At 32.2% G+C, this 11,599-nt stretch overlaps 2 protein-coding genes across 2 annotated transcripts in view; one reads left to right on the top strand and one right to left on the bottom strand.

Moving 5' to 3' along the window:
* Positions 1-30: 30 nt before the first annotated feature.
* Positions 31-2,453, top strand: LOC130897466 (ATP synthase-coupling factor 6, mitochondrial). The gene is made up of 3 exons (XM_057806340.1): positions 31-265; positions 376-536; positions 2,190-2,453. Exons 2-3 carry the CDS (start codon positions 376-378, stop codon positions 2,353-2,355), a joined length of 327 nt encoding a protein of 108 aa, XP_057662323.1. The 5' UTR covers positions 31-265; the 3' UTR covers positions 2,356-2,453.
* Positions 2,443-11,599, bottom strand: part of LOC130897463 (DNA polymerase epsilon catalytic subunit 1) — a 46,634-nt gene continuing 37,477 nt past the window's right edge. The window contains exons 19-28 of the mRNA XM_057806336.1: positions 11,224-11,483; positions 10,895-11,129; positions 10,554-10,822; positions 8,112-8,459; positions 7,758-8,012; positions 6,508-6,655; positions 6,195-6,439; positions 5,819-5,973; positions 2,884-3,146; positions 2,443-2,706 (exon numbers count right to left, since the gene is read on the bottom strand). Coding sequence (XP_057662319.1) covers positions 2,539-2,706; positions 2,884-3,146; positions 5,819-5,973; positions 6,195-6,439; positions 6,508-6,655; positions 7,758-8,012; positions 8,112-8,459; positions 10,554-10,822; positions 10,895-11,129; positions 11,224-11,483 — 2,346 coding nt within the window. The 3' untranslated portion in view covers positions 2,443-2,538. The remainder of the gene's footprint in view (positions 2,707-2,883; positions 3,147-5,818; positions 5,974-6,194; positions 6,440-6,507; positions 6,656-7,757; positions 8,013-8,111; positions 8,460-10,553; positions 10,823-10,894; positions 11,130-11,223; positions 11,484-11,599) is intronic.

Below are 11,599 nucleotides of genomic sequence, written 5' to 3'. Positions count from 1 at the left end.
CAGTGATCTGTGACAGAAATGAGCAAATTCCATAGAGCTAGAATCTAGTTTCGTAGAAAATTCGATTAATCCAATATTCATTTGTGGCAATTTTTAGATTATATTTAACGAAGAACGAACTAAAAGTAAAATTGTCATTTGTAATATTTGTATCACTGTATTCCACATTTGAAAGACATTTTTAGCTTATATTTAGGTTAAAAATCTCTACCTTTGAGAAAAAAGTGCTATTGCGACAAATTATACATTAATTTATATCTAGAGGGTTTGTATATTTAAAAATTATTTTCTTTTCATGAGGTTAATTTGCTTCGTGTGATATTATTTTCTGATGAGTATAGAACCTTTATCAATCAATTACATAATCATTTATAGATGCTATCTTCTCAATTTTTGAACACGGTCAAGAATTCCGTGAGGACAGGAGTATGCAGCCGAAATATTGGAATCCTAGCACCTTGCTTACAGAAAGCAACCGACCCAATTCAACAGCTTTTTATTGATAAAATTAGAGAATATAGACAAAAAAGTAACAGGTAAGTTCGTCTTGTAAAATTCAAAGTATGGATTCACAATATCATCGGATATTTTTCTGAAAATTTATTTTATACAAAATTCTGTTGAAATTTTTAAATATATAAATGTTTTTGAGAACAATATATCTTTGAGCTTCTTGACATGTGTATATGGAAAAAGAATTAACAGTTTTCAGTTGTTCAATTCTTCACAGTTCAAAAACGTCAAGTTATAGACTAGAATTATTCTACATTCTAACAATTACACAATAAATCCAAACTATTACCAGACATCGACAACTTCGGTATATATAAAACACAAATTACATATATTAAAATAGATTTGATTTTATGTCCACATAACCCATTTTTCCTTTATCCATAAGATGCCGCATCTACAAACTTGACACATTGTATGATCCCCCATTGATATATTCACTATACACCCTACAATTTGTTGCTATCCCAAGGGCCTAACACGAGCGGGAACAATATGCAAATTAATTTTTCTGTGTATTTTTCAACAATTCTTACAATAAATTTCAAAATATATTTTTTCAAAAAATAAAAGTTTATTGGTTCTGTCAGCCAAACTAATAATCCCTTTTTTCCATTACATGAAAGTAATAACACCTTTATATATATTGTAATCTAATAACTACAGTATCCTCCAATAAGATTATATTAAGGGAGTATTTTATTTCATTCTAGAGGTTGGTTTTACAGTATATGCTTTAAATTATATGATGGTTTATGTTAATTTAAATATTTCTCTATAGCTTCTCTGTGTAGGAAATTTTGACTAAACCAATAATGAAAACTTTATGCCTTATTAAATTACAACAGTAGTTATGGAATATATTTTGAATTAATCTTCAATATACTGCATTTGCCAGTTATGCACTTATCCTAAAATTGATTTTATGACTATGTTTATTGGAAGTGTCTTTGGAATGCTTTCTCAAAGTCAGGAATAGTCTCAAAAACATTTATTTTCAGGAATATTTTTTATTTTGTTAGCACTGTGTTTTCATGAAAAAAAAAAGATGTTTTGTAAGTGTTCCAGTTCTCCAATCAACTGTTTGAGTAAATAGATTTTTTCACTTTTAGCACTCTTGGGATCCCATTCTCAACTAACTTATTTCCATTTTTAAATAACTTATATCACTTGTAAACAGTCCTCATATTTACTTTATCACTATATGTTAAAGTGTGACATTTCTTTAGCTGTTGTTTAAGTTTACTTTTACACGAATTAGACTGAAAGCGTTATTTCATTGAAGTGGATATAGTAGCAAATTGAAAAACCCCGAACTTTCCACTTGTCTTGATATATGAGCAGCTCCGAATTCACCATTGTTCTACTTTTTCATACACCGAACAAAGTGTAACCAGTGTATGTCCAAAATTTCTTGATGCCCACTAAAACTAAAGATTGTACCCTACCTCCAACTCACTTCTTTTTTGCACTGTCACGTTATAGGTTGTAAAATTCCCAAGTTGCTCTCTTGCCCCCAATAACAGACGATTTAGCCAATTTCTTTCAATTACCTCTCTCCTTTTGCCACTCATTCTTCCTCTTCATTTTAAAAGGTAAAATGAAAAATGTCGATCATAGTTTTGTACAATATACTTATGTGTATAATGAATTTAATATAATGCATTTTATTTCAGTGGTAAGACTCTTGTTGAACCAACCCCAGAACTTCAAAAGGAATTGAAAACCGAATTGGAAAAAGTGGCAAAACAGTATGGCGGTGGACCTGGAGTAGATATGACCAAGTTCCCAACATTTAAATTTCAAGATCCCGTTATTGATCCTATTAATTTACAAAAGTAAATTATTCCCATTCAAGTTCTCATTATCACATTAAGTCTGTAGAAAAAGATTGTATGTTCATTTAGGTGGATAAATAAAATGATAAAAACCTATTAAAAGTTGTATTACAATATGTACATAGTTAAAAAAATAGAATTACGTTACATATTTCCTATATTAGATTTCCTACTAAATATTTTGGGTTCAAATTGAACTGAGAATTTGATCCACAGTTTCTGACAAAGCTGGCATGTTAAATGTTTGAGCTAAAGATTTGAAAGTTTGTAGTAATTTTATTAAATCAGTCTTTGAAATTAGGCATTTGTAGGTCGATGAACATACACAGTGTTTGTTTATGTTGTCTGGTTTGATCTAAAATAAAAAAATATTTTATTCATATATCTATCAAACATAAACTGACCTGTTGATGTGGCTACTTCAAATAAAAATTTATTCCTCAAATTTTTCAAACCAAAGTTGGAAAAATGATTATATCTGCTTTTTTATTAGAGGTGATCCCAGATCCCTATAATTAGAGTAAAATCTTACCTGCATACATTTTTTGCATTGCAAATCTTGTAAATTATATGCCAGTAATTTCTTGTTAACAATATTTAACATAACACATTCAATTTCAGCGTTATCGTATTCAGAGTTACATAAAGGACACAACCAAGCTGAATCCGATCTAAATTGATCTCTGCCCAAGTCTATATCTCTACAATGATTACAAGCTCTACAAATTATTTGTGGTATTATATAAGATACAGTTGGATCGTTCCATACAGCTTTTTCCGAAAATTCACCAACACCTAAAACAAATATGCATTCAAATTATGTAATTGTAGAGTAGTTTCTATCATTTGTCCTAAATAGTTGCATCAATATAGGGTGATAACATCACAAAAATGAAATGTAGTTATAAAGAAAAATTTCCTTTGTCCTAAATATAGTTTTGTTATATTGATTGATCCACAAAGTTTGAGAGATTTTGTACTAATTTAAGAATTGTCCACTATAAAATAGTACAAAGTTTGTATTTATACGGTTTTTAGTGGGCAAATAGTGAAATATGATTTTCATAGCCATATGAACATCAATCACAATTACCATTTGAAATTATTTTCAGCTACACAGGAAGTACTTTAACAATTCTTTTAAATGAAACCCCCTATATTTGATCACATTTTTTCATGGAAAGGTGAACTTAGGTGAACTCTGCATAAGGTTTTATTCACCTAGATTTTGTCATTCTTGAACTAGAAGTTCAATTCTGATGAATCCATTTAAATTAGACAAGTGAAATTTATAACAGTGATTTAAGATACCTTGGGCAATTATGATATCTATATGGTTTGAAATAATTTTAGATAATAGCTATATTTGATGTTCATACAGCTGAGTAATTTTTTTTAAATATCACAGTTTGTCAGCTAAAGCACGTATAAATACAGATAACTTACCCTATACACACCTCTTGATACATTTTTTAATATTAAAAATGCGAGTTGAGTAAAGATGATTATATTGAGGTGGAATTGAAATTTTACAAATATACAATTGATGTATTTTAAAATAGAGGTATTTAACAAAAATGTAGTTTAAAATAGTGGTTGAAGTAGAATCTGAAAAACAATTAAATGGCATATTTAAATGTGTACTATCAATTATTAAAGTTTGACTAGCAATCAAGCATGCTTCAAGTTTCATTTTAGTCAAGAGCATTCCATATTTTAATGAGTCTAAAATTTTAAAATTTTAGTTGGTTTTGATAGAGCTCATAAAAGACTATCAATCACATCCCAAGGAGGCTGAATTAGATATAACTTTTACAAATTTTGACGCTTGAAGGAAAAATTTTCTCATACAAATGTTGCACTTTTAATATATCAACAATATACCTGTGAGTATTGAGATGACCTTTTTCAAAGAACACCTTGTCAGTGTGGCCTTTCATAGTAACACCACTCCATACCTTTACTGCCGCTATCATATCCATAACTTGGTGATATACAACATTGTGCAAACCTTTTATACACTTCTTCTTTCGGTCCCGTGCCTGCCTTCGCTAGCGTGGGCTACTTTCACAATTTGGTTGAATTGGTCTCTACTGTCGCTACTCAGAATAGTTGTTCTACTTCTAGTCTGGTAAAATTTCTAACTTTTCATAGCCAAGATAGTTTTTGGCGACCTATTTATCTTTTGTCCCCAAGCTATGCCTGAATGATCGGGCGAGTGATGTGACTGTCCTTTTTTGTTTTTATGGTGGTTAGGAATTCTGAATCCCTATTCAGCTGTCTAAGTACCTCTTCATTACTGGTATGTGCAGTCCACAGGATCTTGAGAATTTTCAGATAGCACCACATCCTGAACGCGTATATCTCAAAATATCGACTTATCTGAGAATATTACTTTGACCACACATAGTCATTTCTGTCTGAAAACTGATAGTGAAGCGTACATATCACTGGGCGAGTTTTTCACAGGGATTTTTCACACGTAGATGCATCTCGTTTCCGTGGTAATTCTCAGAAATCAAGTTTTTCGTATTAATCTCTTGCAAAAATATACAAAAAATCTTAAATAAAGAAGTGTTCGAAGACATGAATTAGTGTTGTACAGATAATTGATGGAATTTCAATTTAATCTCATAATTAGTCAGGTTCTCATTCCATAAATATTTCTATCCCTTTACAGTACCACAAATTTTAAGATGGTGTCTTTACACTAATTATTTTTGTTGAAAAGCTACACAAATGGATCAACTACTATAGTTTACTATTGTCATAACTTCAGTAGCACACCATCCTAGTAAAGAGGACTGCTTTCTATTCACTCTACGGTATAACACTAGGAGAGTACTAAGAGTTAGTACTCGGTTTTAGTGATTACGAGTTAGTAGTATGGTGTACTATTGCTTTAAATGATTTTCAGAAAACTGTTGTCGAACTCTTCCATGTGATGATGTCTATTTATAGGCACTCCTTATCATATCATTGCTTCTTCCTTGTTGACAGCGCCACACAAAATCTTTAAGAGAAAAGTACAGATAACATACATTTGTCTTAGCACTTCAAGTTGCAAAAATCGACTTTCCTTTTCGTCTTTGCAACATCCTCAATTCTTTAGAAATCGTGAATTGGCCCACGGCTTCTCAAGTCATCAGAATTCTTGTAGAACACCTTTGGATAGTAAGATTTAATATTTTGATGAATAATACAACTTTAGTTAAGGTAGAAGTATAGAGCGGAAACAAAATTAAGCCAGTCAAATAAACCAGAAATTCTTTAATTGAAAGTTAATTTTGCTGTGTTTTATATGATAAAATGAAGCAAAGGCATTTTATAACAACTTTAAGTCGATACAATCACTGATTATTGTAACAGTACGACAGTAACTTCAGAAACATGTGTATGAAGATCTAAAACCTTTGCAAAGTTATGAGTATTGGTATTGGTGGGGTTGTACATTTTTTAATACATACCTATTAAACGTAATAGGTTGCTTTTTAGTGATTCTACTGCATCTTTTAATGCTGGATCTAGACCTATTATGTGACAAATAGCTTTAACAAATTCTAAAGCAGCACTTGTACCATCTGGCTGAGGTGGTAGACGGTTGTGTATTTTCTCTGTCATCCTACAAATATATACATTTATAAAACAAAATAATAGGAGTATACAATTTTAATAAGTGAACATAATAATATGTTATACACACTGATACAATTAGATTATCTGGTTCTTTGAACCAGATAGGAGCTTGTGATCTATGGAAAGGTCAAAACACCAGAAAGTATGTATTTGTGGTACTACACTTAGGTCTAAATACCCATAAAAGTAATTTCTAGTAATACTTACTGAAACAATGTCTGACTTATTTCTCCAGCTAACAATTCCTTTGCATAATCGACGACATTTTCATGTTGGGCCAATCCAAACGAAGGTTGACTTAGAACAGCTTTAGAAATAGTAGAACGTTCTTTCTGTTGTAGGTTAGTGTATATGGCGTTGATATAACCAGCTATGACAGCATTAAAGTTATTGCGACAATTAGCACGTTCTGGAAGTAGTTCGGCTATATTCCATTTCATTTCCACTATTGGCTGTAAGGAAGTTGAACTTGAAATACTGGTGATTTACAGATTTATATGTTTTCCAATAAAAATACTACCTCATCAGATTCTTCCTCGTCATCTTCATTACTTTCATTATACTCGCCATTTTTTTCTAGTGAGTCATTTCTTATATTTTCTGGCAACTTTCCTTTGATTCCTCCAAAATTTGCTGTGTCAAGCCACACAAGTTGTTCCCAGCATTGCCTAAAAATGGTGTCTAAATTATTAAATTAGAAAAAAGAGATGTACAGAAAATTATTCACAAGTTACGAACGACATAATTACATCACTGCAAACACTGAATACAGATTTGTGATATTCAATACAAGTGTTGTCATTTTCATTGGAACATTATTCACTAGAATCGCTGAGCTGTACCTCTTCTTCACATTCTGATGAAGGAGTTTTTTAAAAATTCTTATGTTTTGATAATATAGTATCAACTTTTTCTCTTGTGACTTTGTTTGTTGGTGTTTCTTTTTGTGAAAAAACAGATCACGTATTTGGTTTATTAGGCATTTGCATATTTTGATTTATTGAACATGTGGAAGTACTTGGCGAAAAAAGGTCATTTATATTCTGAATTGACTGCGGATAAATATTTATTTGTTGTAAATGATCATCACTGTTCCTAACCGATGCATTAGATATGCTAAGTATTCAGGACTACTATAAGGACTAAAGGGATAATCCACTTCAAATCCTGAAGAGCCAATTGCCTGTACTGCAGATTTATACCAAACATCACCAATCAATTTTGAAATGTGGTATCGACTTGAAGGCTTTTCTTTGTTAATAAATTAATGGTGACTTCTGTAGACATATAATTTTTATTGGCCAAAAAAAATATTGTGCTTAATGGTCAGAGGGCCTAGTAATATGGCTGGGTAGACAAAAATAATTTTCATTGGCCAATTTGGCCTATTCATAAACTCTAAAAATCAATCCTGTCCTGCTTGTTTTTTTCTCATTATTGAATCGATGTGGCAATCCCAATTTATCTACAAAATCAGCTCGATTGATCCAAAGCAAATCCAATAGATTCGAGACCCTCAATGTGAGCCGTGGCTTTCTTCTTTATCATAACATGCAACGTGCTATAACTATCCTCTGGTCGCGAATTTTTGACCGATAAAAATCTTCCTGTCTGCCTACATCCGTCTTACTCATCAGTTGGAGTGAGAGCATTATTAGCCAAGGACTAGACTTTTTTCATCACACTTTGTTGTAATATGCCAAATAAATTTTTTTTTACTCATGCTTTTTGGATAACTATTTACACAATATTACAATGCATTGGACTTACCTATACGTTATTTCCAATGAATGGAAAAGTTCTTTATTACGTATTGACGTTACCACAAATTCAACATTAGCAATGGCGTCTTCTACCGTGGTTTTTTTCGAACAGATGATGATTTTGTTGAAATTGGCATAGATAATCATACATCCGAGTCGTTTAAATTCGGCAACTAGTTGCAAAAACAGTTTTTTCATAAGGTTTTGTAGAGTACGCAAAAGAGCGGGATCATATAAATAAGCCTTTGGGGATCTAATCCATCTGTAAAGAAATCGTGAAGTAAAATAAATTAATTAAACGATTATTCGCTTTACAATAACGCACGTCTTATTTTGGTTAAAATTTTCTGTTATATTTTACCTGTAGAAATGAATAACTTGAAAATCGGCAAACACATTTCTGTGAATCGAAATATCCCTCATCCAAGCCACTGCCATTGATCTCAGAATTTTAAAAGATTCCGCGCATCTGCTAGTTTCATCATAGCTTGTCATATTTTGATTTCCAGATATCATACTATTTATTGATGCTATTTCTGATGCGTCGAAGGCTGTAACGTTGCTCATTCCTTCTATATCAGTAACGTGGTGCGATTGTAATAGAGTGTTTATTGCTAAACTGTCAACATCCAATTCTACACATACTGAAGAATACCATCCTGGTACATTACAAACTTCTGAAGATCCTTCTTGATTTTCCGCCAGTAGTCTAAAAATATTCAATTCTGATTATTTTTCGTTGTTGACTGATAAATTAAAATCTAAGAATAATAAACAATAACATTTAAACCCATTAATTAAAAAAGAATCTAAAGTTACATATAATGACTTTTTTTATCTTATACAATGAAAAACAGTCAAATGGAATTTCTCAATTTTGAGATAATAAATTTTGAAGGAAAATTGGTTAAAAAAACTTTACTAAGTAGCTTGTACTGCTACTACACGTGCCCTTGTTTCAAGTTCCATCTTGTTCTTGTTGATATTGTTGTTCTGCCAAACTATTTACATATATCTTCTCGTTCTTCTTCAAGTGCCACCTTCAGCTCCTGGAATATTTTTGTGGACTAACTTCTGGCCCTGACCCTTCTTTTAGCCTCATAGATATTCATATATCAAATAAACCCCACCTCAAGCAATCCACAATCCTCATCCAAACGCCACTCGTTTTTTAGTACACACCTGTGCAAATCGTATGTATCTATAGTTTCCATTAAGATTGATTTAACAATCATCTGAAAACTGTATGTGCCTCTGTAGTGATAACTTTGGACCATTAGAGGGTTTGTGAGACTTTTTCGTTTTGCTATAAGTTTCTAGCGTACCATCCACTCAAGTCATACTACGGCGTCAAGAAGTCGCAGATCAATCAAGTGTCGATTTCTCAAATTTGTAGGTACCATAAAGCGGTTATATCGCCCAAGTCGATCATTGGCCTCACTCGCTGATCTACTTAAAAGAAGTTCATAACATTCAAGAAGAACAAGTTTGCAATAATCAATAACAACATCACGCAGTAACTGATATTAAATTATTAAAAGTGTGCAATGAGGAAAGAAATAACAATAATATCAAGAAAAGTTTGTACGGCAAAATGTATGACATAGGGTGAGAGAAAAGTTTACGAAACTTCAAATTATGGAAGCAGTGTTTATCTAATTTTATTATTTATTTATGGGGTTTCAATCTGAAACCTAAGGAGTGGGTTCGATTTTTTACATCTACTAGTTAGCTCGTATAAATTGTGGTTTCCGCTTAATTTGACCAAAGAATTTGAAATTGTACATTTTTTAATAGTTTGAATTGAATTAAGAGAAACTATTGCCATTTCCAGACAGCAGATCAGCTTTCTAAGCACTTAACTCTTATAAAACAACAAATCATGATAATAAACAAGAGGAAATAATAAACTGGAGTAAGATCTCAGAAACAATCGAGGATAATTATTTTTTGTTTTAGTTACTGGACTCAAGCAGTCCTTTCATTAAGCAAAAACGAATTACTGGTATGCTCACTGATTACTGTCCGGTGAATTAGCTCTTGTCGTATCTTCAAGAAACCATAGAAAATAGTCGAATATCTCCTGTGTGATTGTGAGCTGTCCATTGGGAAAGGCTACACATTCACTATTCTTAAAATGAGAAGAGGTAAAACGCAGAGCGCCCTGACGGGTAGTTCACTTTGCAAAGTCGTTGTTACCTAACTAAACATGATACAACCAAGCATTTTTCAAGCAGAAATTTATGCAATTGCGAAATTCGTTAAGTTCAATCTAGATAGGAACTATTGCAAACAGGAGATTATCATCCTGACAGGCATCCGAGAGTCAAGTAACCGTTGAAGCTCCTTCCATGGGTTCCGAACCCTTCTGTGGTATCAGCTACAGAACAATGGAAAAAGCACTGAAAAACAAGGTAGATAGGAGCAAAGCTAATTATTGGAACAATCTACAGTCTGAAACAGGTAAAGACTCATAGCAGATAATGCGGCGTGCAGATTTTGTGGCACAATGGACGAAACCTCTGTCCCCTATCTCTCGAAGTGTGAAACACTAAGAAACTACAGAGCACTACACCATTAAAGCCATCCCACAATCTAGACTTTTTAAAAGGAATGGTATTGATGGATCATCTGTAAACACTGAGTTCTCCAGTATCGCGGTAGGAAAGGAACACACAATAGATCATTTAGGTCACAGTGTATACGAGACCCAAAATCCATATATACATCATTTAGTTTTATCAAATTAAAAATCAAAAGAATAAATCCGAATAAGTGTAAATATCTTTGTGATATTTTTTACCTCGCATCATTTTCTTGACTTCCTCCAAGATCCGGCTTATCAGTTGTCGAAAACCAAAGTACGTGATTGTGATTGATTAAATGTCTAGCGAAAAAGATGTCGGATCCAAAGATAGCTGGATCAGAAGGCATGTTACCGAGTGGCACATGAAAATATCTACATTGTTCGGCCATCAATTCCAAAACTCTTTCACTGTTTAAATAATGTCGTACAATCGCTCTAGCTCCGATTTTTTGCCAATCAATAACATTGTAAAGTTCATCTATGTCCTAAAACAAATTTATATACCAAATTAGAAAAAATGAGTAAACATTTAAAACTGATTTCGAGACAAGTTGTACCTGCACGTGAATTTGAACCTGAGGAAAATCAATAAAGTTAGAAATGTTGTGTTGTAATTCTCCTATTTCCATAGTTGATTGGATAGCTAAAAGAGTCGGCCCTTTCTTTTCGTCTTTGTAATTTTGTAATGTTTTCTGTAGTATCTTATAAACTTGAGCCATACTAGTTTCTACTTTTACTTCGAACGTTACTTCTGCAGGTGGAAGTAGATCATCATCAGCATTTTTTTCCATTCTATAAAAAACATTTTAATAACGAATTTTTTGTTATCTCCGTTTAAGGTCTTAATTTTTTGCCCATTTGTTTAATAATATAATTTACTACTTACTTGACCAATCTCTCTGCTTGATACAAATTCGTCATATTGGGCATCAAATTTGTTTTTACGGTATCCACAACAATGATGATCGCTTTTTTAACAGGTGTTAGAAATAATGCAAACATGTGTTGGGCTTTCGACATATGTTTGTGATGATAAAAGTAGATATGTTTGATTGAATCTTTTAATAAATATGGTTGTCGAGCAATGCTAATTTTATCTAATTGTTCCATGTTAAAGCTTTCCATGTTAGACACTCTAGAGGAGACCTGAAATTTTTTTATAAGTTACCACTTTGCTTTCAAAGCATCTATTCATACTCATATTTTCAATGAGTTCAAGTTATTGCAAATTAAACAAAACAAAAATAAATGCGCGACAATAG

Source organism: Diorhabda carinulata, chromosome 8 (assembly GCF_026250575.1).
Source record: "Diorhabda carinulata isolate Delta chromosome 8, icDioCari1.1, whole genome shotgun sequence".
NCBI lineage: Eukaryota > Metazoa > Arthropoda > Insecta > Coleoptera > Chrysomelidae > Diorhabda > Diorhabda carinulata.
This window is presented reverse-complemented; position numbering and strand designations above follow the sequence as displayed.